This window comes from Apiospora phragmitis, assembly GCF_038363925.1.
Source record: "Apiospora phragmitis strain CBS 135458 chromosome Unknown utg000006l:1.0-5683423.0:1.0-5690449.0, whole genome shotgun sequence".
Classification (NCBI taxonomy): Eukaryota; Fungi; Ascomycota; class Sordariomycetes; order Amphisphaeriales; family Apiosporaceae; genus Apiospora; species Apiospora phragmitis.
Window position 1 is genome coordinate 3,451,195 of NW_027117404.1, and position 25,198 is coordinate 3,476,392.

The 25,198-nt window shown below is 53.8% G+C and overlaps 8 protein-coding genes across 8 annotated transcripts; 4 read left to right on the forward strand and 4 right to left on the reverse strand.

The window, feature by feature from the left end:
* Nucleotides 1-299: 299 nt before the first annotated feature.
* PG994_006319 (alcohol oxidase) lies at nt 300-1,631 on the forward strand (the record flags this gene model as incomplete). The annotated part of the gene is made up of 4 exons (XM_066857728.1): nt 300-479; nt 523-1,128; nt 1,185-1,341; nt 1,417-1,631. 4 exons carry the CDS (start codon nt 300-302, stop codon nt 1,629-1,631), a joined length of 1,158 nt encoding a protein of 385 aa, XP_066716997.1.
* A 601-nt stretch (nt 1,632-2,232) lies between these two features.
* Nucleotides 2,233-3,497, forward strand: PG994_006320 (uncharacterized protein; the record flags this gene model as incomplete). The annotated part of the gene is made up of 2 exons (XM_066857729.1): nt 2,233-2,632; nt 2,686-3,497. The coding sequence occupies 2 exons, from the start codon at nt 2,233-2,235 to the stop codon at nt 3,495-3,497; spliced, it is 1,212 nt and encodes a 403-aa protein (XP_066716998.1).
* A 166-nt stretch (nt 3,498-3,663) lies between these two features.
* Nucleotides 3,664-8,572, reverse strand: PG994_006321 (ABC transporter; the record flags this gene model as incomplete). Its single annotated transcript, XM_066857730.1, has 3 exons — nt 3,664-5,237; nt 5,297-7,939; nt 7,990-8,572. 3 exons carry the CDS (start codon nt 8,570-8,572, stop codon nt 3,664-3,666), a joined length of 4,800 nt encoding a protein of 1,599 aa, XP_066716999.1.
* Nucleotides 8,573-10,140: 1,568 nt separating this feature from the next.
* Nucleotides 10,141-12,640, reverse strand: PG994_006322 (homocitrate synthase; the record flags this gene model as incomplete). Its single annotated transcript, XM_066857731.1, has 2 exons — nt 10,141-11,763; nt 11,822-12,640. The coding sequence occupies 2 exons, from the start codon at nt 12,638-12,640 to the stop codon at nt 10,141-10,143; spliced, it is 2,442 nt and encodes an 813-aa protein (XP_066717000.1).
* A 656-nt stretch (nt 12,641-13,296) lies between these two features.
* Nucleotides 13,297-14,672, forward strand: PG994_006323 (Metallo-dependent hydrolase; the record flags this gene model as incomplete). Its single annotated transcript, XM_066857732.1, has 6 exons — nt 13,297-13,428; nt 13,519-13,677; nt 13,731-13,939; nt 14,005-14,161; nt 14,217-14,295; nt 14,353-14,672. 6 exons carry the CDS (start codon nt 13,297-13,299, stop codon nt 14,670-14,672), a joined length of 1,056 nt encoding a protein of 351 aa, XP_066717001.1.
* A 2,219-nt stretch (nt 14,673-16,891) lies between these two features.
* Nucleotides 16,892-18,619, forward strand: PG994_006324 (hydroxymethylglutaryl-CoA synthase; the record flags this gene model as incomplete). Its single annotated transcript, XM_066857733.1, has 4 exons — nt 16,892-16,951; nt 17,162-17,264; nt 17,350-18,419; nt 18,482-18,619. 4 exons carry the CDS (start codon nt 16,892-16,894, stop codon nt 18,617-18,619), a joined length of 1,371 nt encoding a protein of 456 aa, XP_066717002.1.
* Nucleotides 18,620-19,169: 550 nt separating this feature from the next.
* Nucleotides 19,170-20,864, reverse strand: PG994_006325 (Delta(24)-sterol reductase; the record flags this gene model as incomplete). Its single annotated transcript, XM_066857734.1, has 1 exon — nt 19,170-20,864. One exon carries the CDS (start codon nt 20,862-20,864, stop codon nt 19,170-19,172), a length of 1,695 nt encoding a protein of 564 aa, XP_066717003.1.
* A 709-nt stretch (nt 20,865-21,573) lies between these two features.
* Nucleotides 21,574-23,101, reverse strand: PG994_006326 (uncharacterized protein; the record flags this gene model as incomplete). Its single annotated transcript, XM_066857735.1, has 3 exons — nt 21,574-21,908; nt 21,935-22,284; nt 22,332-23,101. The coding sequence occupies 3 exons, from the start codon at nt 23,099-23,101 to the stop codon at nt 21,574-21,576; spliced, it is 1,455 nt and encodes a 484-aa protein (XP_066717004.1).
* Nucleotides 23,102-25,198: the final 2,097 nt, after the last annotated feature.

Sequence of the window (25,198 nt, forward strand, 5' to 3'; positions counted from 1 at the left end):
ATCAGTTCCAGCATGCATAGTTCAGCCTAGACCAAGGTAACATATGAGTATCGAGTTCTGAAATACGTGACTGGAGCGAATTGCTTACCGTCCAGAAGACTAGCGAGAAGACGGCGAAGACATCATCCCCTTGCCAACCCGACGGCTCTCCAACGGGCAAAGTACCGAAGAAACAGTACTACGACTCCGATCGCGTACTCTGACCAGGCTTCTTTCTGGAAGGGAGTGCTTTCGCCCATGGTCCCTTGCATAATGAGCCGCACGACCTGGCACCCATCTCGGACCTCATCCTCAAGTCCATGGTCTCGAAGGGCATGCCCCTGGACCATGACATGTTCTCGCATGGGGAGAACCCTCAGGGGTGCGGGCATCCTCCACGCACCGTCCATCAAGGTATTCGTACCACTGGGGCCGACTTTATCACCAAGAACAACCAGAGGCACAACATCATCATCCTGGTGGAGACGCACGTCGACAAAGTCATACTCGAGACGAACTCAGCCGGCGAGCTGCAGGCAACAGGTGTGCGGGTCATCAAGCCGGACGGCACCGCCGCCCGGCTCTCGGGCCAAGAAGGAGGTCATCGTGAGCGGCGGCGCCTACTGCAGCCCCAACATCCTCAACCGCTCCAGGATCGGCGCGCGGCACGACCTCGCGCCCCTGGGCATCTCGACGCTCGTGGACCTGCCGGGCGTCGGGCGCAACCTCATGGACCACCTCCTCGTCTTCATGTTCTACGAGACGGACCGGGCCGGGCTGACCAACGACCACCTGGTCTACCACGGCGACGCCTTCAAGACGACGTACCAGCTGTGGAAGGATGAGTGGTCGGGGTTCCTGTCGACCTTCCCCTTCGGCGCCTTCGCGTACGCGCGCCTCGACGACCGCCTCGCCGACTCGGCCGTCTGGAACGCGGCGCCGCGGCGGCCCGGGCGCGACCCCATGGGCCTGACGCCGCGCCAGCCGCACGTCGAGTTCTTCAACACCGAGTGCTACGGCGGGCCCAAGCAGTACGACCAGTTCCCCGTCGACGGCGAGCACGCCTTCAGCATGATCGCGGAGCTCTTCGGCGCCCAGTCGCGCGGCTCGGTCCGGCTGCGCAGCGCCGACCCCCTGGACAAGCCCGAGGTCGACTGCGGCTACCTGAGCCACCCCCTCGACCTCGACACCCCCTCGACCTTGAGGTCCTGGCCGAGGCCTGCCGCCTCGGCAACGAGATCGTCATGGAGGGCAAGGGCACCCGCGACATTGTGAAGGGGTCGTGGCCGCTGGAGCTGACCCATCATACGAACAAGACCAGAGAGGACTGGATCCCCTATGTGAAGGATCATGCGACAACGTGTAAGTTTTCGTTCCTCCTCCCTTCCGACATATACCTACGGGATCAACCCATCTGACACTGTGATTTTCTGACAGGCTATCACGCATCTGGTACTTGCGCAATGGGCAAGAAGGACAATCCCAATGCCGTGGTTGATGAGCAGCTGGTGGTAAAGGGAGTCAAGAACCTTCGAGTGGCGGATGCTAGCATCATTCCGATTCTCGGTGGTTTCCACACTCAGATGCCCGCATACGGAATTGGCGAGAAATGCGCTGATCTCATCATCAAAAGGTGGAAGCAGCTGAAATAGCCTGGTTAGCATACACGTAATGTAGTTTCTGTCCAAGACTAGGGCAGGCTGTTGTATCAAATTTCCTTACCATTAAGTAAGGGTTTGAAGTAGTGATAAATACCAATTCAGTTTACTTCAACTTTTATTCCTTCTGGACCTCCATGACGTTGCACTAAGCTAATCGGAGCCGGCACCGGCCCACTCGGGACCGTTTCGGCACCGCTATTCGAATAAATGACTTCCTTACATTTGATTTGCACTAAGAATCCGTCATCCATCATTTGCTAGACTCCTGACAAAAGATACTCGCCTTTATAGCATGAACCTGCAATGATCGCAAGTCGTTGTTAGTTAGGTAACGAGCACAACGATGACATCCGAGGCATTAGATGTGTGTCTGGACATATTCGGCCAACACCCGAGACACAGCCATATATATACATCAATTTGCTTTGGATTCCCTTGCGATGAACAGGACAACAAGGAGATAATTCTCACACACTTACAACATGGCTTAGAACAACTAACACGCGACTTTCCCTGGATAGCGGGCCACGTTATCAGAGATGACGGCGGCATCTTCAGGATCAGGCCCTACAGAGAAGCCCCCCTGATTACGATGAAGGATCTGCGACGAGACTTCCCGCATACATTTACGGAGTACTTCAAGTCAGGAGGCGGCGGCGGCGGTATTCCCGCCTCGCTATTGGACGAGACGATGCTCGCCCCGTGTGGTACGTTTCGCCATTCCACCGGCACCACCACCGGACCAGCAGCGCCCGTGTTCTTGCTACAAGCAAACCTGATCCCGGGCGGCCTCCTGCTCGTCATAAACGGCCTGCACAGCTGCATGGACATGGCGGGCCAGACACAGATAATCCGTCTACTGGCGAAGGCGTGTCGCGGAGAACCGTTCAGCACCGAGGAGCTCGCAACGGGCAACATGCCGAGGCGCGACATACTGCTACCTCTCCTCCATTATCCCGACGAGGAACTTCTGAAGAGGCCGCCTGGGGATGGTACAACTGCAGTGCGATCAGAAGAGTCCACCGCCGACTTAGTAGAGGACCAGGACGACCAAGGGAACCCATCACCGGCCGGGACAGCGGCAGATCGTCCAGGAGAAGAACAACAACCGACCCCGCAAGCAGCAGCAGCATTACGCTGGTCCACCTTCATCTTTTCCGGCCCAGCACTACAAACCCTCAAAGCCGCCGCCTCGGCCACGATGCCCTCGGCAGAAGAAGAACGAGGAGAACGAATCCCCTTCATATCGACCGACGACGCCCTAAGCGCCCTCCTCTGGCAGTCCATCACGCGATCCCGCCTCCCGCGCCTATCACTATCATCCCCTCCTCAGAGTCATCGTCCACCACGACGCTGACCCGCACCGTCGACGCACGCCGCTACGTGGCCGGCCTTCCGCCCACATACCCGGGCGACGCCGCGTTCAAAGTATCCAGCACATCCCGCGTAGCGTCGCTGCTGAGCAAGCCCCCCGGCGCCGTCGCCGCCGAGCTGCGTGCCCGCCTGGGGCCCGACGAAGTGCACGACGGCATCCGCGCGCATGTCGCCAAGCTCGCCAGAAGTAGGGCTGGTAGTAGTGGCAGTAGCGGTGGCGGCGGCCTGGACCCGTCGATGGGCGTGAATTTGAGTTCGTGGGCCAAGGAGTCGTGCTACGACTTCGACTTCGGAGGAGGACTGGGCAGGCCAGCGGTGGTACAGCGACCGGTATTTATTGACGACTCGTGGGAGAGCCTGGTGTACCTGATGCCGAGGCGGCCCGATGGAGAGATCGCCGTGCTGGTATGCTTGCGAGAAGAGGACATGGAAAGAATGCGGGAGGACAACGAGATGGCTAGGTATGGACGATGGATTGGATAAAGGGAGGAATGGCACCGGTGACAGTGCTTATTCTATTAGTACTATAAATACTTGATAATAGATCTAGGTCTAATGCACTAGTGATACTGTTGATATATACATCAGCCCCCCACCCGGTCGAGACGATATTAGTATGGCGCCAGAGTTGGGCGGCTCAAGATCAAGATCAGAATCCGCACCGCCACCAGCTCTTCGGCTTGGTCTCTTCATGGCCCTCCTCCTTGACGTTGTGCTTGCCTACAATGGTCAGGAACACCTGGTCTAGCGTAGTAGGGCTGACGCTGTAGTGTTCGATGCCGAGGCTCTCCTTCTGCTCTTCTAGCTTGATGATCAGGTGGCCAACGGCGCTCCTCTGATCTCCTTTGTTGGTGTCTCCTTTATCGGCGAGCACGGCGCTCGCGGGAACGGAGAAACGCAATTGTCCGTGATACGTCTTCTCTTCCACATCGGCGCCAGGGTACGTCCTCTTGACCCAGTCTTTGACACGCTCCATCTCTTCTGGGGTCGAGTGTGGTGCTGTGCGACTAACCAGGTGCACATAGAGCGCGTCGCCGAAACGTTGACGCAGATTCTCAACTGGACCCATGGCCAGCATGCGTTTGGCAAGGATACCGGCGCGATTAGCAAGGGCGTCGGCCTCTTCCATGCTGTGTGTGGTTAGGAGGATCGACCGACCAGGCACGATGCTGGCTAGTGTCTTCCACATGATTCGTTTCGCCGCTGCATCGAGACCGGATGAGGGTTCGTCGAGTAGGACAACCGACGGATTGCCCATCAGCGCAATGCCCAGCGATAGTTTGCGCTTGTTGCCCCCTGACAGAGCGTGGGCCTGGCGGGTCGAGAATGCCTCTAGGCCGACCGCTCGGAGCACATTTCGGACGTTGTGCTCAACGTCGGGGATACCCCTGATGTTGGCATAGAAACGCAAATGTTCAAGCACGGTCATGGAATCGATTGCGTCAAACTGCGGGCATACACCCAGGTTGGCCCGAGCTGCCGCGCGCTTCCTGCTAACGGAAACATTCTCGACGAAGATATCGCCGCCGCTGCGGCTTGGCTGGATATCACCCCGGATAAGAGAGATGGTGGTAGACTTGCCAGCACCGTTGGGACCAAGGAGCGCGAATACTTCACTGTGTTGCACCCCAAAAGTGACGTTGTCCACAGCTGTGTTCTTCTTGAACGTCTTCGTCAGATGCACAACCTGCAGCCCATCCGACTCTCGAGATGAGGTTGTCACACGCGTTAGCTCATTTGCGACCTCATCATCAGACATTGTCTCATCAGCCTTCGCGTCAATGGGTTTCCGTGTGAATTTGTGGAAGATGCTAAGTCCAGCCCCACTGTCGTACCAAATCAGAATACCAAATAAGATGAAAGACTGAATGATGAGGTACAAGATCGGTCCTCCATAGACAGTTATGGCTGCCGGATTGGGTGCCAGCTGGAATCCATCGCAAGCAGCCGAAAATAGGTTCAGCGCGATGAACAGCGTACGAACGATAGAGCCTATCGGGATAAAGGCGGAAATGATGAAGTGTGCTAGGTTAATATCCTCATCAATCTTGTTGGCAGGAGCGTATGTGATTACGCAAAGGTACGCGATCAAGTAAATCAGGAACCCGACTACTTGAATAGCCGCAGCGAAGGCATATGCGGATAGCTGAGTCTTGCAGAACAGCGATATGACATAGGCGAAGAGTGTGGAGGCCAGACCGTACAGCATAAAGATGAGGAATACTGAGGAATAGTTAGCATTGAGTACAGAGAAATCACAGCTTCATAGAGATTCGACTTACAGTATCCAACATGGTACCAAACACTGGAGAGTGTTGCGAAAATAATAATGACGAATGCTGTGGACACCAAGACGATGGCAAAGTCGAACGCCAGGTATGCCACCCATAGCGGCAGCGAACGAACACCATTTGAGTATTGTAGACCTCGAACGTTATGCCGCCGCTCAATATTGGGGTAAAGCCCGAAGAAGGCAGGGAATGCAGACAAAGCCAGGCACATGTAGACAAGGACCTGAAGTGAGTTGCCCATCCCTGGAGCGAAAGGGCTGTCGAAAGGCTTGAAAGTGGTAGCAATAGTAGTGTTGACAAGCATGATGTTCTGGAGATTTTGAGTCGCCACTGAGCTGTACAAGTCGACAAATTCAGCCAAGTAGGCAAGGGTAGGCGGAGAGTTGGAATCGCCAAGCCAATAACCACCTGGCGTCACATTCTTACGATGCTGCTCGATATTGTCATTGAAGTCGTCCAGGGAGTCGACGGTGATGAGTTTGTCAAGGAAGCTCAATGCAGTAGAGCCATTGCCATCTGAGCCTGAGCCCGCCGCCGCCGCCAAAAGGCTTGCAGGGACGTGGGGAAACAGGATGGGGGCAAGTAGCCTTGTGAGTTCCTGTTCAGTCGTCCGGGCAGCCGGCCCAACGACGAGGGTGATGTTATCATACAAATCCTGAAATGTATCATCCGAACTTGACGAGCTCTGGTCTGATGGAGTGCAACCGATTTGACTCTGTCCCTTGATGAAGAGCATAACCAATCCTGCTGCCACAATGGGAATGAAGAAGGCTGCGAAGTACGGAAACCAGTTTGTCTTGAGAATTGTAATTCTTTTCTTGAATAGAACAGTGAACTGGCGGCCAAACCCGATTGGCTTGCCAGAAAGCAGTGCTAGGCTGTCTTTTTCAGGGCCTTCGACTGCTTGAACATTCTCCGAGCTCACTTGCTTGTCGTCAGTTACGCCTTCTGCTGATGCTTGCAGCTTGGAAAAGTCTTCGCCGTGAACCTCTTCGGCTACCTGCAGAAAGACATCCTCGATTGTTGGCCCAGAGTATTTGTAGTCACTTATACCCGCTGCCTCCAAAGTACGGATCACTTCCGCCGCGGCAGCCGAAGACTGAGCGATGTAGCTGATGTTATCGAAACCAACCTTTCTGGTGACGCCCTCGACTTCAGGAGGATTCTTGACATCTTGGGCATTGAAAACATGGATGCGGTACCCGGCTCCCAGTCGGTCCTTGAGCTCTACAGAAGAACCCTGAGCGCGCAACGTGCCTTTCGAGAGGATCGCGAGCTGATCTGCGAGGAGATCTGCCTCGTCCAGGAAATGTGTCGTCATGATTATGGTACGTTTACCTCGCTCGGCGAGGAGAATGTCCCAGACTTTGCGTCGCGATAAGGGGTCAATCCCTGATGAGACCTCATCGACACAACATACGGCAGACCCTCCCGTTAACATCATGCCCAGCTGCAATTTTCGTTTTTGCCCGCCGGACAAGGTCTTAGACATGGCCTTGATCTTGAGACCAAGGTCGACAGAGTGAACCAGTTCTTTGATTTCTGCCTTGGATGACTTATTCCCAGGAGCCTTCAAACGGTTGAAAATATGAATGTGCTCAAAGACTGTAAGCTCGTCCCAGAGCACGTTCTTCTGAGGTGCGATTCCCAGGCCGCCCGTACCATCTATAGTAATGTTACCGCTTGATAGCTTGCTGATTCCAGCAATAGAATCCAACGTCGTACTCTTTCCTGACCCGTTTGCACCAAGGAGGGCCAGTATTTGGCCTCTCTCAGCGCTCAGGGTTAGTTCATTTACTGCAACGACATCCTCACGAGGAGGGGAAATGAAGCTGAACAGCCGCCGTAGAGCGCTGGGCTTGTATATTTTGGTGAACTTCTCGAGACGAACAGCCGCTTGGGGTGCATTGGCAGCGTCTTGCCCGCGAAGGATGGTCCGGCCCTTAGTCGTTGTGCCATGCAAGACCCTTTCCAGGTAAGCACCCAATACAGGGTAGCAAAATATTTGTATAACCAGGAAGACCCAGAACACAATGCCGGGGAGTTCCCAGGGACTATCAGGAGGGGAGTGCACCAAGTCTGTGGGCCAAGAATGCTTCTGGTAGCGGGCCACATACGTAAGGAACCATACAAAATTGCAAGGCGTGAACAGCAAGCTCAAGACAATGACTACGGCGCTGTTGGGTGCTGTGAGCGCCTGCGCAAGGATGGCCAGAAGAATGTATGCAATTGTGCTCACTACACCAGACAGCTGTGACCTTTTAAAAAAGGCTGAGCCGAAGGTTGACATGGATGCCAGAGCCAGGCCGGAAAGGAGGAAATGGACAATCAGCACACCAACATTAGACGAAGCGAAAACACCGCGCCCGATGATGATGGCAGCAATAATCCAACCAGGAAGATATACAGCTGTGAAAGCAATATGGTGAGAAAGCAATCTAGCAACTTGAGCTTCCCAGAGGCGCTTGGTTGGCATCATCGCATCAAGCAGCTGGGACATGCCAATCTCACGCTCGGTGGCCATGAAACCCGTCATGTGGTAGCAAACGCCAATGATGGTCGCAATGAAGGCAACAGCTAGGAAATTGACAAGGGCCTGCTGGTAGAGTTGCCGGACTTGCTCTGAGCGCTCCCCTGGGTCATCGAGGTAAAAGCATATTCCCTAGTCTCGGCAGGCAGAGGACGTCCATTGAGCCCCCCAATTGCTGAGTCGACGGCCTTCTGCAACGGCAAGGTGTATATCTCGGCATCGTTGGTATCTTTTGTGGTGTCAATCTTTCCGCCAAGAGCACCATCTGCTCTGAGTGTGTAGTTCCAGATATTCCTCGCGCCTTCGCTAGGCGATGATTCGAAGACCACGGCACCATAGCAGCCTGTCACTGCGCGTAGACTACTTTTGCAGACAAAGCCGATGTCTGCCGGGTCCGACAACCTTGTGGCGTTTTTTCCAGCGCCTGTTACCACATCGGCAACCTGGTCAATCACCCGATCGATGTCACCTCCAGCATGCCCGTTGTTCACCAGGACAACAATCTCCCTGTCTGTGCCGCTGGTGTAGTCCAATGCCTCCGGGAGCGATCGCACATTGTGAGTATCCTGGATACCGTATACGGCCGGAGGAACGAATAGATTACGGGCGAAGCTTAGGAATGCAGCCAGGAGGATAGGCAGCACGAAAGCCCTTATTACTGTGGCAAATGGATGTCGTACTAATACGATTTTGAGGTTCTTGGACGTCAAGGTCCAGATCTGACTGAGAAACGCCATGGTGCTGGTTCGGAGAGAACGGTCGACTTTCGGAGATACGGCCAACGAAATGAGGCGCCGCGACAAACAACGGTCAGCCTGGCCGTCGGATGGGAATTGACGGGATGTCGACCTCTAGATAACCGAGCTGGAAGCCATACCAGGCAAGAAATAGGAAGAAGAAGATTGGGAAAAGGTCACTGTAGCCATTCAATGACGACGCCCGTATTCGATATTCGCCTTCAAAATGTAGTTACGTCAAGACTTTTTGCGCCGAGAGTGGCTGTGGTGCTGACGGTCGTACGGTCGTGCTGCCAATGTAGAAGCTGCTTGGCGTGGAATGCAGCTTCTTCTCGGATAGCAGCAAACAAAGAGAGTGAGAAGATGAGGGAAAAAGAGTCGCAATTGATGTTGTTACACGGGAACTATACAAACACAAACAAACATGAACTTACTGTACAATACTTACACAATTTGGCTGTTTGGTTACATGAGACGAATAGCCCACCAGGGACATGGGGAGCACGGGTGATGCAGCGTCGCCGCGCCGCGCGCAGTGCCTACCAGAGGAGGAAGGTAAGTCCGCAAGTCGCTGAGGGAAAATGGGGTTGGGAAGGCTTGGAAGGATGGGTTTTGGGAGAAATATGGAGTTCTGTCCAAATCTCGGGCGGGTCTCGGGCTCGGGAATCGACTGTTTAAAAACCAGGCATGGGGTGCCTGGGGACTCGGGAGGACCCCCAAGAACCACTGAAGAACTGCTAGATAGAAGCTAGAACCCTCATGAGTCGAGATGCGTATCATCATCCGTGCTGCGCTGCAGTGGACTGCATACGACATGCATAACACAGCTTGGTTCCTTTCTGTTTACTTACGATATCCTGCAGCCTCGCTTACATGTACTTTGTTATGAACCTATTTGCTCGGTCAGTTATGTACAAGTGAACTTAGCCTAATTCACCAGTGTTGGTAACACTACTCAACGGCCCGGTATACTTTTCCGAGGATCTATTTATAGGCCCGACGTATGAACCCCAAGCGATGTACGTGGATGTATGCAACTTGCCGGCAACCGGTTGATACTGATTTCCATCTTCTCCTCTCTGAACATTAACGTAGCTCGCATTCAATTCGCATTCGGCTGCAAACATACCAACATTATTAGCCCGGAGATCGGCCAGCGTTTCAGACTAGGTAGCACAATTAGGCAGCAGCCGAGATTGAGATTGGGCCCAGACCAGCCACGAGTCTTGGCTGCTTGGGGATTCGTATGCACCCAATAACGCAGACCGCCCTTGCCGCAGTGACGTTCACGACTCTGCAATTCGTTACTTAGGGCTTACACTACAAGCAGTATATCTATCTCGTCATACATGAGATCGGTGTAGAAGCTGCACGACGACAAAATGCCTTGACTGACGTGAGCTGACATCCGCGGGGCAACATCCGCGGGGCAACTTGTGGAACGCGCGGATAGTGGTTGGGTTGAAAATGGATTGGGCGGTCAGGTCAGCCAAGAGACCATGCCCCCGGAAATGGAAGGGCGTGAGTCTCGGCACGCTATCTTTCAAAGGAATCCTCCTCCACCGAAGTCATCGTCGTCGCCGACGATGAATCCTCCCCTCAGCCTCCGACTCCTCCGCGTGTTCTTCTGCCTTGCAGGCCTCCTCTTCGGCGATCTTCTCCACCTCGTCCTGATCCATCTCATCCTCTCCGCCTTCCTCCACGCCTGCCCATATCCTTTGCCGCACACGCAGGTTCATCAAGAATCGTTTCCACATCTGGAGTACCTCGCGCGTCCTCCGTTCGCGCTCCATATCGGCTTCCACGTCTCTGAGGCCTCCGATCACCGCCCGGACCGCCTCCTCATGTTCCGCGGCCACGACGGCTCCATATAAAACTGCTGTGCCCTTCCTGCCCCTGAATTGAAATCCCGTCAATGCCGGCGCGTAATCTATGCCGAGGACATGGGCGGCGTGGGTCGCTAGATCGTCCGCCACGTAGGCACCCCCTTTCGGGACCATGCTGGGCACGTAAACGTCCAAATTCCTGAAGCGGTTCTTCGGTATGACACCGTTCACGACCGGCGGTGGCTCGTAAAGTTTCGTTTGTTCTATAGTGAAGATCGGCGTGCCCACTTCGCCGCCTTCGTCCGCGTCCCCTTCGTCACCGAAGGCGTCCATCTGCTTCTTCGTCGGCTTTGGCAAGAACTTAACAGGTATCTCATCCCCCGGTACTTCTCGTCCCATGCGGTACCACTTCTCCCTCGTGCGAGCGACGCGCACATCTTTCCGACGATAGATCCTCTCCAGAGGGCCTTTACTACCGGCACCTACTGTCCCGGCGGCGTGCGCCCCGGGGACTAGAACTTCGTTTCGTCGTAGATGTCTCTCGAGCGCATAGATAGGGTGGTCTTTGAAATCTGCCACATTTCGAGGCATGGGTTCCCTTGCCTCTGCCGCCGCTAATTCGTTGCTCTCGATCTGGTCCATGTCCGTTGTATAGCCTCGACTGTACGCCTTGAGCGCTTTGCGCCACCACCTGTCCCCATTGCCAGCAACGCTCTCGATGCGCATTTTCCGGGTTTTGGCATTGTAAGCTTTGGCGTAGCGGCGCGTAACGTCTACGGCCGAGCCATCAGCTTCGAATCCCACCACGTACCTCATGCAGTTATCTCGTTCATTGGCTGGTGGCTCAAGCATCTTTGGCTTCCAGAACGAATGCGTCACAAGGGGGTCTACAGGCTGCCATTTCTGGTGTGCCTTGTCCAACACTTCAACCCAGTAGATGGGAAACGGGCATTCACGGATCTTCTTGGTTGTCTCCTGTACAGGTCGCGGGGTACTCGCAGTAGCCATCGAGGAAAAATTCCACGCTGTCGCGTTTGGGTGGCCCAAGCGACGGAGCGCAGATGGGACAGGGACATTTTTGTTGATCCCCGGGCTTTCGAAGCTACTGTCATACTTCGGTTGGCGTGCAAGTCGTTCTTCAGCAGACGGGTATTTCTTCGACCTGGGGACCTTCGACATAAAGGGGCCGCCAGCAGCAAAAGAAAGGGGCTGGAGGGAGCAGACAAGTCTGGCCTCAATGCCAGCGCTCCGAAGTAGTGCACAGTATAGCTGTGCTCCAACATCACGCGATCCCTTCAATGATTCAGCAGCCTCGCGAAAATCTGACCTTTGAATACTCGTCTCTGCATCATCTGGAGGTTGATACTAATACATGTCACCGTTAGCGTGTGCGCTCATGGAGTCGTCGCGCCATGGGACGTACATTTTTCAGTTGTTCTTCGCTATCGGCCCAGAGAGCACGACGCATTCCTCGCTCTGTAATCGTGTACTCTGTCGTGAACACTTCTTCCAGCTGGCTCAGTCCTTCTTTAAGCGAGTTCGTCTGACCAAATTGTGACAGGTTTGACCCGGGTTTCAAATAGGTAAGCATCTTATTAGTAAGGAGCTTCTTCATTGTCCGTTGTACCTGGGCATCATTACACCACCTGTTCCTCCGCGCAACATGTGATAGCAAGCAGAGAAGATGCGTTTTGTGTATCTCAACCCGGCGATCCTTCTCTATTTTGTTAACGGGTTTCCGCTTGTCCGCTATCCGTCGGGGCGTAGCATTGGCGCGCGCAGTCAGGTCCAGCTGTATTTCTTTTGGCTCGTTGTCTACCTGAGCAGCTTTCGATTCGGTGAGGGAGAAATTTATGTTTTCGAATTCGAGCTCGTCGTCCTCGTCATCATCTTGCTCCTCGTCGGTGTCGCGCATGATGGTCTGGATAGTCGGTATCGGTAAACCGACATCTTCAAACTCTATATCTTCCTCCTCCTCCTCATCACTCTCAGTGGTCCTGGAGCTTTGTGGGACAGGGGCTGATGGTTTCGGTGGATGCGCCGGCTTGCGCTTTTCGCCAGGTTTCCGTCGCTTCGCCGGTCGTCCGGGAGACTCAACAGTTACATTGGGCCGGACTTCTGCATCGGAAAGCATCTGACGGTACACTTCAGGCACCGCCTCACGGCTGCTGGAAGCGCAAGTTGTGCGCGTCGACCTCGTAGACCTGGCAGCCCCAGGCGCTGCACGTTTCCTGCCAGCCATCGCTCGATGATGTCATCAACTTTGCGCAAAAGTCAAGAATGGTGCATAGGGGCGCTCAGTTTCTTCTTCTCTTCTCTTTGTTTAGGAGCGAAGTGATATAATGTCTGTAAGCAAAGGAGTTTGTATGCATGATCTGTGTTCTGCGAGACAAAGGGGGTCCGGAGGCACAAAAGGTTAGGATATCAATTCAATCAGGAATCTAAGCACATCATGATTGCGACGGAAAGCGGCGCGCGGAGGGGTCCTAATCCGCACGACTTCCACCACGAAATCACGTGATTATAAATTGAAGGAGTATGTTGCTGTACAGAGTCGCAACCAGGTAGACTGCATGTCCAAAGAGCATGATTGATTAATTGAATTCTAAACCAGAAGGAGCTGTAGTAATGGAGACCAAATGGATCAGGTTCCGAATAGTTGAAGCTAGGTAGGTAGGTTAGGCCACAGGCTTGTATCAATTAATAAGGTAGGTTACGTTCTTTTGGAGGTCGGAAAGTTTCAGCGGAGAAAATCGTGGATGCAGCTTGAATCGGGCAAACCTTTTAGGGCAACGCATAGTATACCTTAAGTAAGTACGGCCGATTCAAGGTCTATTCTTGTATTCTTTCCTTACCCCGTTTCAGTATACTCATAATATACAAGCACCCATACCAATAATGAAGGACTCATACACCTTACCGGCTGCGGCGGACATGCACGTCCACTTGAGGGACGGTGACATGCTGAAAGCCGTTGTCCCCACGATCCGTAATGGCGGGGTCGATACTGTATATGTCATGCCCAATCTCGTAAGTTCTATACAACCACATATTCGCAAGACCAGGTGACTCAAACATCCATTCATGGGAGACAACCTCTAATATCAATGTCTGTTTTAGGCGCCGCCTGTCACCACTGTTGCCGCCGCATTGGAGTACAAGAAGCGCCTGCAAGATGTGGATTCGAGCATCAACTACCTGATGACTCTTTACTTGCACGAAACCATCACCCCCGATGTTGTTCGTGAAGCAAAGAAGGCCGGCATAGCGGGCATAAAGGTACACCCTTGCTCAAACGCTCCTGTAACCCAATGCTTATATGTAATTACTAGTCCTACCCTGCAGGTGTTACCACGAATAGTTCTTCAGGTGTCGTCAGCTATAAGCCCTTCTACCCGGTTTTTGAGGCCATGCAAGAAGTCGGAATGGTACTCAATCTCCACGGCGAGGTCCCCAGTGATAAGAAGGACGTGACAATCCTGAACGCTGAGAGCAAGTTCATCCCCACCCTGAAGGACCTTCATCGACGCTTTCCCAAACTGTAAGCATATGAGCATGCCTTTTACTCCTTGGTTCATGACTCGGTTGCAACTCTAACGTCGCTAGGAAAATTGTATTGGAGCACACAACAACAGCCGATGCCGTTGAGGCTGTTCGAAGCTGTGGCGAGACGGTAGTTGCTACCATTACGGCCCATCACCTCTCCCTCTTGGTTGACGACTGGGCTGGAAATGTCTACTGTTTCTGCAAGCCGGTGGCCAAGGTGAGCCTCAACATGCAGCTAACTAACACGGGCCTGTTGACTAATACAATCGCAGACCCCGGAAGACAGGAAGAAGCTGCTTGATGCCCTAGTGAACAGCAATGGCAAGTTCTTCCTAGGAACCGACTCGGCTCGTAAGTTGCTGCCCACAGTGATCTGCCATGAACAATATCATACTAAGTCAGGAATAGCCCACGATATCAGTGCCAAGAAGGGGACAGGAAATGCAGCTGCAGGCGTGTTCACACAGCCATTTGCATGCCAGTATGTGCTCAGCTCGCTCGAAGAGGCCATCGAAAGAGGCGACATCAAAGACGAGCAGGTCACAGAGGAGCTTCTCCGGGGCTTCCTGAGTGAATGGGGTCGGGAGTTCTACGGGATCGAGAAGGCTACCAAGCATATTCTGGTCAAAAAGGGCAATGCTACCATCCCCGAGTCTATCAAAGACGCTGGGGTTGAGGTAGTTCCTTTCAGAAAGGGCGAGACCACGTGGAGTGTGGAATGGCAGTAATCGAGTTCGGTAGTATCCGCTTTGTTGCCAATCAGCTCGCGGACCCGACTTCTGCTGCCCGTCAGCTTATGGACCCGAGTCGGGGTGACAGCGCATTAACGGGGGTGATAGATACGCACGTACTCTACCTAATTACTGACTGTGACGAGCCTACCGATACTTATCGGTGGGCGCATTCGCTATATTGTTAAGCGGCCGTTCAAGCGGTTCGTTAACAAGGATATGTTGGCAGAGACCTAGAACTCAGGGCATCCGATCCGAGGCATCCCACCGTGGTGTAACGACATTGCCGTTTTTTGTGACTCGAGCTCAGATCAGCCAGAGCTGCTCTTTCGCTTGAAACCAATACTGGACACAATTTCCGGGTTTTGTTTCCGTAGCACAAGGCCTTCGAGCCGCAACTTGACGTGTTTGTGAGTGGCTCCGCCGGGTAGGTAACCTGCCAACATGCAAGCTTCCACGCAGCGTTCCTGCATGGCGCTCGGGCCCTCATGGCACATTACTCGCTCATTGCAAACCATGTAAACCATCTTGTCCGATGCCAGAGTATTACACAGGACGATAGACGAGCTTACTTCCATGACCATACCATTGGAGGCAGTTATGCAGGTGCCAGTCGGTATAGATACCCATCGAAGGGACAGGCCTGTCCTTAAGGAAGTAAAAAGGAGACTTTGGAGACGTGGATGCATCAAATCTTAAGGTTGGTTAAGTGGTATCTCAAAGGCGGTGCCACCGTGTAAGTATGCCCTGCTTGACATGAGTTGTATAGGATACCTGGTTGAGGTGGGAGGGTGAGATACCCCTCATCGCTTTGGTGATCTTGGCAACTATAGCTCATTCATTATGCTTAGGTGTGTTACTTGTTGCTCAGGTCGATTACCTTGAACACGCATATAGGTAGACACGAGTGTTCTGTCAGGGCGGCTTTGGTTCGGCTGAAAGCGCATCTATAGACGCACGTTTCCGCATCAGTTCTATACGGATGGTGTACCGTGTGAGAGAGCCCAACAAGTTTCTCCTATATCGTCCAACTAGCCTACCTGTCCCCTTCGTCTCCATGGCAAGCGCGGTGCGTGGAGAGAGATTGTGATTTTGATGGGCTTCAGATACGGGCTAGAGAAGCAGGGTTACAGCTGTTTGTCCTGCTGTCTAGTCCTTGTTGGAATAAGAAGCAGGGGATCATTGGGCGATAGCGCGATAAGCCTAGAATCTGCCAGGGGTTTTTGGTGTGGAATTGTGGGACGGTCGAATCTCGGCCACCGATAATTCATCACGCTTTCTGCGTTTCCATGTAGGTATGTAGACCACCCGGCGGGCTGCTTGCGAAAGGAGAAAAACCCAGAGCGGGACGGGCACTTCCCTCTCTGGAAATTTCCCCCTCTGGAAATTTCCCCCCTCTGGAAATCGCCGTTACGGATCCCACCCTGGCAACCACGTCGTCGAATGTTGGTTGGTATTTAGTAGGCAGAACTTAGAAGGTAGCGATTCACAAAGATGGCACTCAACGGCCCGGCTAGGACTAAAACAGAGGGTAGGACGGGTCCGTCTCATGTCACTTGTATTATTGTGATGAACGGTAGGCACTGTAGTGCAAAAAAGAACTTGAGATGAGTTCAAGGCAAAGCAGTAGTCGTAGCAGGAAGCCAGCAGTCTTCAAGGTACCACCCTACGTGTGGAATAGGTAAATACCTACAAGTAGGTAATAATAAATCTGCTCCTCCCGGCCTCTCTCTCCCCCCTCTCACTACAAATCAAGCGGTCGAATTTATACCCATATCTTTCCCTCTTCCTTCCTCAGTCCTTCCCTGATCCTTCTCTTACCGACTCTCACTCTCACTCCCACCCTCACTACTACCCGACTGTAAGACTGCACGGAACATACAAGGCTGTAGACGTATGTAGGTCGGACCCCGAGTGGCCACGCCAAGCCACAGCCTTTTTTGAGTTAAACCCGACCCTCTCCTCCCATGCAGATGTTGATCCCCACCAACACCTCCCAGGCATGCGTACCAGATATTTATTGCAAGCACGGGAAATGGGCGGTGAAAGCCTTCTCAATCCCCGGCGACCATTTTTGCTGACACCCTTCTCTCTGTTTCTCTAGATCCGACGCTGTCTGTTCATAAAAGGCAACATCAACAACTCCTAGAGAGTCCCCGTTCTTCTCGACAAACCTACACCTGCTCGTTCTTCCTGCACCCATATCCGTCGCAGTCATGGCCGCCCGCCCCCAGAACATTGGCATCAAGGCCATTGAATTGTACTTCCCCAGCCAGGTACGTTTTGCAGAGCCAATGCTTTGATTTCTTCTCTATAGTTGCTTCGGTTTCCCGGCCGCATGGCGCATAGCAGCCCTTGGGAGCATGGGCTCGACAGCTTTGTTGTTGCTCAACCAGGAAAAAAAAGAAAACACCATGGATTTGCCCCTCCCCCTCACCTGCCGAAGTCGCATGGACCCCTAAATTGACACAACCTTCTCCCCACAGTATGTCGAACAGACTGAGCTCGAGAAGCACGATGGCGCCAGCGCTGGCAAGTACACTATTGGTCTTGGTCAGACTAAAATGACCTTCTGCGACGACCGAGAGGGTATGTTCCAATCTATTTGTCCTCCTGTACTGCGCCTCGCTGCTGGTTTTCACTGAACTGACGCGATGTTTGTGTGTTACCTTAGACATCTACTCGCTCGCTCTTACCGCTACCTCGAAGCTCCTCAAGAACTACAATGTCGACGTCAACAGCATTGGCCGCCTCGAGGTCGGCACCGAGACCATTCTCGACAAGTCCAAGTCGGTCAAGTCGGTTTTGATGCAGCTCTTCGGCAGCAACACCAACATCGAGGGTGTCGATACCGTAAACGCTTGCTACGGCGGTACCAATGCCTTCTTCAACGCCCTTAACTGGGTCGAATCTTCCGGCTGGGATGGTCGTGACGCTATTGTTGTCGCTGGTGACATCGCCCTTTATGCCAAGGGCAATGCGCGCCCCACGGGTGGTGCTGGCTGTGTCGCTATGCTGGTTGGCCCCAACGCCCCGATTGTCGCTGAGCCCGGTCTGCGCGGATCCTACATGTCTCATGTCTACGATTTCTACAAGCCTGACCTGACCAGCGAGTACCCCTACGTCGATGGCCACTACTCGGTCAACTGCTACTTCCAGGCTCTGGATGCCGCCTACAAGGCTTATGGCGAGCGCGAAGCCAAGCTCCAGGGCACCAACGGCAATGGCCACGCTGCCACTGACTCTACCAAGACTGCCCTGGATCGCTTTGACTACCTGGCTTTCCACTCTCCTACCTGCAAGCAGGTCCAGAAGTCCTACGCCCGTCTCTTGTACCATGACTACCTTGCCAACCCCGACAGCCCGGCCTTTGCCGAGGTCCCTGGTGAGCTTCGCGACATGCCCTATGAGAAGTCTCTCACGGACAAGGTCGTGGAGAAGACTTTCATGGGCCTGACCAAGAAGCGCTTCGCCGAGCGTGTCCAGTCTGCTATCAACATTGCGACTATGTGCGGAAACATGTACTGCGCCAGTGTCTGGAGCAGTCTGGCAAGCTTGGTCGGCAACGTCGAAAGTGCTACCCTTCAGGGCAAGCGCATCGGTTTGTTCAGCTACGGTTCCGGTCTGGCATCAAGTTTCACATCGTTCCGTATCAACGGCAGTACCGAGCAGATCTCCAAGGTTTTGGACATCCCTAACAAGCTGGCTTCGCGACGATCTCTCAGCCCCAAGGAGTACGAAGCTGTAAGTTGATGAATTATTTCACCGTTGACTATTGAACAACATTGTGCTAACTGAACCTATAGTTCTGCGACTTGCGCCACCAGGCCCACCTCCAGAAGGACTTCACTCCCAAGGGTGATATTTCCACGATTGTCCCCGGAACATATTACCTCGAGAAGGTCGATGACATGTTCAAGCGGTTCTACGCAGTCAAGGAATAAGATCTTGACAATAACATAGACCTTTGATATTGATTCGACGCAGCCACCGAGGTGGCGAACGTGGCCATGCGATGTTGTCTTGTCTCTAAAGGACAATGATATCGTCGGATCACAACATAATGGTGCTCTCATGAGGGAATACCACCAGTCACGAGTGGAGGAAACGATGCAACGAAAGTAGACGTCCAAAGAAAGAAACGTCGAAATTTTAATAATGCCGAGACTATAATATCTCGGCCACCCTAGAGGCTTGTATATACCAGGGGGCTTTCTATAAGGCAACTATTCTTGCAAGCATTGCTTCGAGCCAGATAAATAGACTTTTACACTACCAATGTCCGACCACCTGCGATGAGTTAGATAAGAATGCATGTGACTATAGTTGGATGCGTCACACTTGCTTTGAGAGGGATTAGTGACATCTGTCGTGCTCTGATGCCCCAATGCTGGTATATATACATGCTTATGGCACCAACCATACCAGCGGATCCTCGCATTGCTTTTTGATTGTACACATATATACATCTATTGCATCTCGTTCTTGATATTTTTACAAGGTCTTCTGCTTCTGCTCCTCCTCCTCTCCGCCTTTCGTCCACTTCCAGGTCGCCTTGCGGTGGAGCCAGTAGTCGCCGCTCTGGATGCTGCGGACGATGCCGACGAGCCCGCCGAGGGGCCACGTCTTCTTGACGGCGCCCTTCCAGCCGCCCTCCTCGGGCGCGTCCTTGACGCGGACCTTGTCGTAGACGTCGGGCAGGTTCGCCGCCGTCGCCTGGTACTTGCGACGGAGGGCCTCGTACCACGTCCGGATCGGGCCGTAGGCGCCGTTGCCGTTCTCGCCTTCGCCCCAGAACTCGGACCGCTCGTAGTACGTGTGCGCGTACAGCCACTTCATGCCGCCGAGCTCCTGCAGCTTGGACTCGAGGGCGCGGTTCGCTGACACGAAGGCGGCGCGGTCCGAGGGGCCCCAGCCCCAGACGCCGATGTTGAGCATCTCGCCGTAGGCGGGCGATGACTGGGCTCCTCCTCCTTCTTCCTGCTTCTGCTGCTGGGTATGGCGCAGGTGCGGGTGGAACGTGGGGCCCGCAGGGGTCTTGAGGGGGCAGAGCCACAGGGGCCAGATGCCGAGCGAGTCGTCCACGTAGTCGACGAAGGCCTCAGCCGTCTCGTAGGGCAGCGCGAGGTCCTGGACGAAGAACTTGGCGCTCTCGCCGCTGGCGTGCAGGGCGCGGTAGAGCATGCGGGTGTGGAGGAAGTCGTCGAGGAACCAGCGGAAGAAGCGGGTGAAGGGCACGGGGCGGAAATAATCAAAAGCGGCCGCGCCGACCCAGAAGCCGCCGCGGTCGTACCGGAACAGGTACTCGGCGAGCGGGATGTGCTCCGTGACGCGGCCCGTCGTCAGCGCGGTGGCGGGGCTGGCCGAGTCGGACGCCGACGACGAGGGCAGCGCCCGCGTCACGTCCTGCACGTGCAGGTAGAACCGGGGGTCCCACGCCGCGCTGAAGGTCTGCGGCTGCTGGCCCGGCGGCGGCGGTTCGTCCGTCAGCGTGCCGCTCACGACGACGCCGTGGTCCTTGGAGAAGAGGATGCCGTCCACGTAGTCGTTCTCGGGCTTCGCGCACTCCTCCTGGACGACGCGGATGGCCTCGGCGACGCTCGTCGTGCGGCGGTACGTCGTGCGCAGGTAGCGCTTGGCCTCGATCAGCTGCAGCTCCAGGAGCGTGGTCACGCCCAGGGTGCCGACAGACCCGGCGGCGCCCTTGAAGAGGTCGGCGTACTGGTCCTTGGCCGCATTGCCCGCGGCGAGCTCGGACACATCGGGGTGCCCCGGGTTGGCCACGTTCACGACCTGGCCATCAGGGAGGACCATCTCGACGCCCTTGACCGTCTCGTCGAAGTAGCCCCAGCGGAAGCTGCTGCTCTCGCCGGCGGTGCCCGCGTAGCCGCCGCCGGCCGTGATGCCGGGGAACTCCATGACGACGGGCGGGATGAGGCCGTGCGGCAGGGTGGCCTCGACGAGGCGGTCCATGGGCACGTTGGGCTCGACGAGCGCGGTGCGCTTGGCCTTGTCGACCTGGAGGACATTGCGCAGCGACGAGATGTCGACGAGGCGGGCGGCCTTTTTCAGGTGCGCCGGCCGCGTCGAGTTGGTGGACCCGTGGAAGATGCGATACGGCTCCGACCGGTCGAAAAAGGATTTGATGGTGGATGAGATGAGGCTCACGGACTTCTTGTGTCGCTCCATTTTCTCCGAAACTTTGTGGTAGTTAACCTAGTACCTGGTGCTTGTGTAATTCTCAATATTTGTTAACCCCGTCAATTCCCGTATTTCCTGCACTGTTGTTTGCTTCCCAGGTGCTGCATCGGACCCGTGTGTTTTACCAGACAGAGCGCATCCGAGGTCACGACCGAGCAATCGACTCAATGGCAATTGCACTTTGATATGCTTTTGGGTCTTACAGATGCGACTATGCGAAAAGACGACAGACAGCAACGTGGAGGCCCGAAGGTTCAATGGAAATAAATTTCCGAGATAGTTGCAGTCGATTGGCAGCCAACGCTCAGACTCGGCGCTAACGGACCGGGGATCGGGCGCGCCTCCAAGCCGCTGGGTTAGGGGACTTCGGGGGAAACCGCTGGTCACTTTTGATTTATGGAATCGAATATGATCTGTCAAAAACAGATCACATCATTATATTATATAAATAAATGCCTGTATAAATAGATATGAAACCAGATAGTCTCCGCATATGCTTGATGTGGGTATCAATTTGTGCTATACGGAGTACTTGCGTTTCGTATCATCTATGCACACCTTACGCCCCAAGATGTATGCATCAGGTTATTCATGTGCGACTTCAAGTACCAATATTACTCCAAAACTCCTCCAGCCTGGCCTACGCAACCGATGCCAGGGATTCTTCATCCCCTGACGTACTAGCAACCAGGCTCCTTTATAACTTCGCAGGCGTGTTCGGGAACGAAGACTTTCGCCCGACCCTTTCGTACGCGAACTTCCGGAGATCCTCCTCGGTGAAAGGACTCAGGTTCTTGACGTTGATGTTGACCTCCTTCAAGGTCTTGGCTTTGATCGTGGTGAAACTCGACTGGATCTCTTGAGGACTTCGACAAGCCTGGCTGATAAACTTCGCCCATCCGTCGAAACACCGGGCAGACTGTGGCGCTTTTTCCAGAATGGCGGCAAACACGTGCGGCATCGCCTCGTATTCCTCAAAGACGACGGCGACACCATCCTTGACCAGCTTAGACACAAGCCACTTATCCTCGTCTGCTAGGCATTCCCAGCCGCAGCACACGTAGATAGGCGGCGCCCCCTCCAGGAAGCATTCAAGTGTAAGCAAGCCAATGGATGGAGGAGAAAATCGTCATCAATATAGAGGTGTTTCCGTGGTGGCTGAGCAGGCCAGATGGCATCTTTCGGCTGCTTGATATCTGCGAGATCTCGCGGCCGAGGTAAATAGTCCCACTTCTGATTTGCCGTCCATGATGGCATGCTCTGGACAATATCTAGCCATGGTGAGTTGGCGGCTACCCCGGCCGGCAGGGGAACCTCTCTTTCGTGTCCAAACCAGGTGACCTTGAGGCCCATGCGCCGGATTTCAAGGACTGTCTGCAGAAGAGCTAGACTCAGATTTCCTCCAGCGCTATGACCGTTAGCAAGTAGTATGGAAGCAGGCATGGGCTACCTTACCTGTCGCCGCTGAATACGATATTGGAGGCATCAACAGCCGCATGAACAGCTCCAGGAGGCGGGTAGAGGAGTGCCAAATAAGAGACGAGAGCATCCAGTAGCGCTGAAGGGAATGGATCTTGGGGCGCAAGTCGGTATCGGACGGAGTATACTCTCCCACCAGTCAACTTTGCTAGCCTCTTCGTCGTTGGCCGATGGGACGCCGGGTCCATTAGGTAGTAGGCGCCACCATGGAAGTATAGTATCGTGACATCACTGCTGCACTCCTTCATCATTTCGCCGTATTTCTTCTCCTCGGGTATTGCTGGTAGCTCGGAGCTGGGCGTCGCGGCCGCACGGTAACCTGTCCACTCCGCCTCGACCGGAATAATATCCGGAACTCTGCATTTCCCATCGCTAACAACGAATTGACCCTTTGACGAGTCAATAGCAGCAACGAGAACATCTCGGATACTCTCCTCTGGCGGAACCTGTGACGACACCTTGCTGACCCATATCCGACCTTTGATTCCCGGATCTCGAAGTGACATGCGCTGTGTCTTCGATATAGGCTGCGGTTTTGGCTGATCCAAGAGGCTGCGTATAAACGAGACTATCACGTTCTCTCTCAGACCTAGGTAGCGGGACGGTTCTGACATTTTAAGGACATGCAATAACACGACCCGGATGACAGAAGGGATTTGCGGCAGCACAGTCCAGAACAGCTGAAGACGTGCCGTCGCTGCCTTCGTTGCCTTCGTGACACCACTCTTTGGCTTCTGTTCTGCCATGGTGCTAACAGTGCCGCGAAAGGGTGATGACTTCGAATAAGATTTCCGTGAGATTCCGCAGGGCAATGGTTCCTGAGGAGGTGTATCCTAGACGGTAGAAGTATGCCAATGCCACTAGAACTCGTGCCCCGGTTTAAGTATAAGCTGAAGGTAGTAGAGGCCGAGGCAGTACCTAGGTATGCCGGTGTAGTTAAGCTAAGAACAGATTATGGAGAAGCAAAGGAGTCTTGCCCCGTACAACAACTCAGAGCGAACACAGATTAAAGAGTGCAAGGTGTAACCTATCTTTTCTCGTGAAGGAGAGGACCAAAAAAGGGAGGGAACAAGAGGAAAACCCGGCCCAAATGGATCCCGTACCTACCGCCAGTTTGATGGAAGTGTAATCGAACGCCCACACCAGGGATGTTCCATTACATAGTCACGGAAGGTTGATGGTGTTAATGCCATTACATGGTGCCAATGAATGGGACTTGTGAAGGCAAGCCCCTCCAAGCAAGGAATAGCTCCGGAGGCATGTCTTGGGGCAAAGGCGAGGATGACGCTAATCGGTAGCGAACCGACCACGCGGACCACTCGGCTGGACTAGGCTCGCTATCGTACACGGTATGAGGGATGTCATTGACCCATGGTTCCATGGACCATGGGGGCACTTTGGTCGAGGACATACCGTACTACTACCATTGTATGTAACCGTCTTTATGGACCTCTTGCGAAGCCGAGAATTCGAAAGATGATGGGATGATTGTTGGGACAATCCATCATCCATGTGTTTGTTCTAGAGCCGGCTAGGTGAACGGCAGCGGCGAAGCACCCGAGTCATTCATTGCTAATCGGCTCGCCTACCTAATACGAGCAACGTCCAGACGAATGACACCTGAGACGAACAGAAGATGCGTAGCGTAGGTAGCGATTGTTCAATCGGCGCTGTGTTAGTTCTGAAAGGAGCGAGACTGGTCGCATCGGTTGAAGACAAGATCGGCCGTCTTTCTCTCCGACGGGTCTTCTTGGGTTGGTTTCGGGGTTCGAGAGCGGGAAAGTGTTTCATTTGTTTTATTTTGTGCATACTTTATACATTACACGTATCCATTGTTCATCATACAGTATGGTGATAATGTTGCTGTTGCTATGCTATGCCTTGCCATCATGGAAGGCGTGGGTAGAGGGCATGATGGTGCAGTTTAGGACCTGGTAGGCTGGTCCATGTCGCATGTCGGTGTGGATAGATCGTAGGTTCGATGGAAAGACGTTGAAGATGAATGGAGATCGGCACTTGCTCGAATTTCGCGACTTTGGCTCAAAGCGGCAAGAGTCGCGGAATAAGTACCGAAATGGATCGCCGTCTGGGGTCTTTTCTTCTAAGACGAATCCATGACATATTCCATGGCAAGACTGGTCGTTCATTGTTCCAGAGTGCAGACTCCAGAGCTAAAGGGGGAAACAAGCCAATCGCCTTAATTTTCAGTTGTCCGGCCTCGCCCGCAGCCGGGGCCAACGGGAATAGATCGATGCTAAACCACCCGACACCGCTAGGTGGTAATGTTGTATTGGGGCCTTCATCGTCTTTTCCCTCCCTGCCTGTTCGTCGGCCTCGGCTTAGTTATCACCAGTTGTGAAAGCAGCTTTCATTAATCTTATGTTTGGATGCCTCTGCATGAGTAAGTAAGTAGCAAAATTATCAGTTGTTCCATCCCATGGGAAGTTCTATCCTTCGTTATGAAACATGCGGCGTGATGCGTTTTTATCCAATTTCCCATCCGCTTATGGGTGGCGTACTAACCTACATGTAGGTATGTACCTCCTAAACTACATCTTGCATCTACTACAAATCGAGTGGCACATTCACAACATGCCATTTTCGAATCGATTTCGAATATTCCCCATAAGGTCATCTCCCGAGCAGCTTTCGCAAACCGTCCGAGTTTCCTCGTGTAGCATTAGCACGTGGTATCGTGCTTGAGGCGAAACCCTCGGCCAGGTGTTACGCTGTATCAAGGTACTGGTGTCTGCATTCTTCTTTCCATCGATCCGTCGTGAACCAACCGGGCCATTAGCTCTGCCGGCTCGTTGCCCTAGCCTTTGCGAGGAGAGGAATGGTGA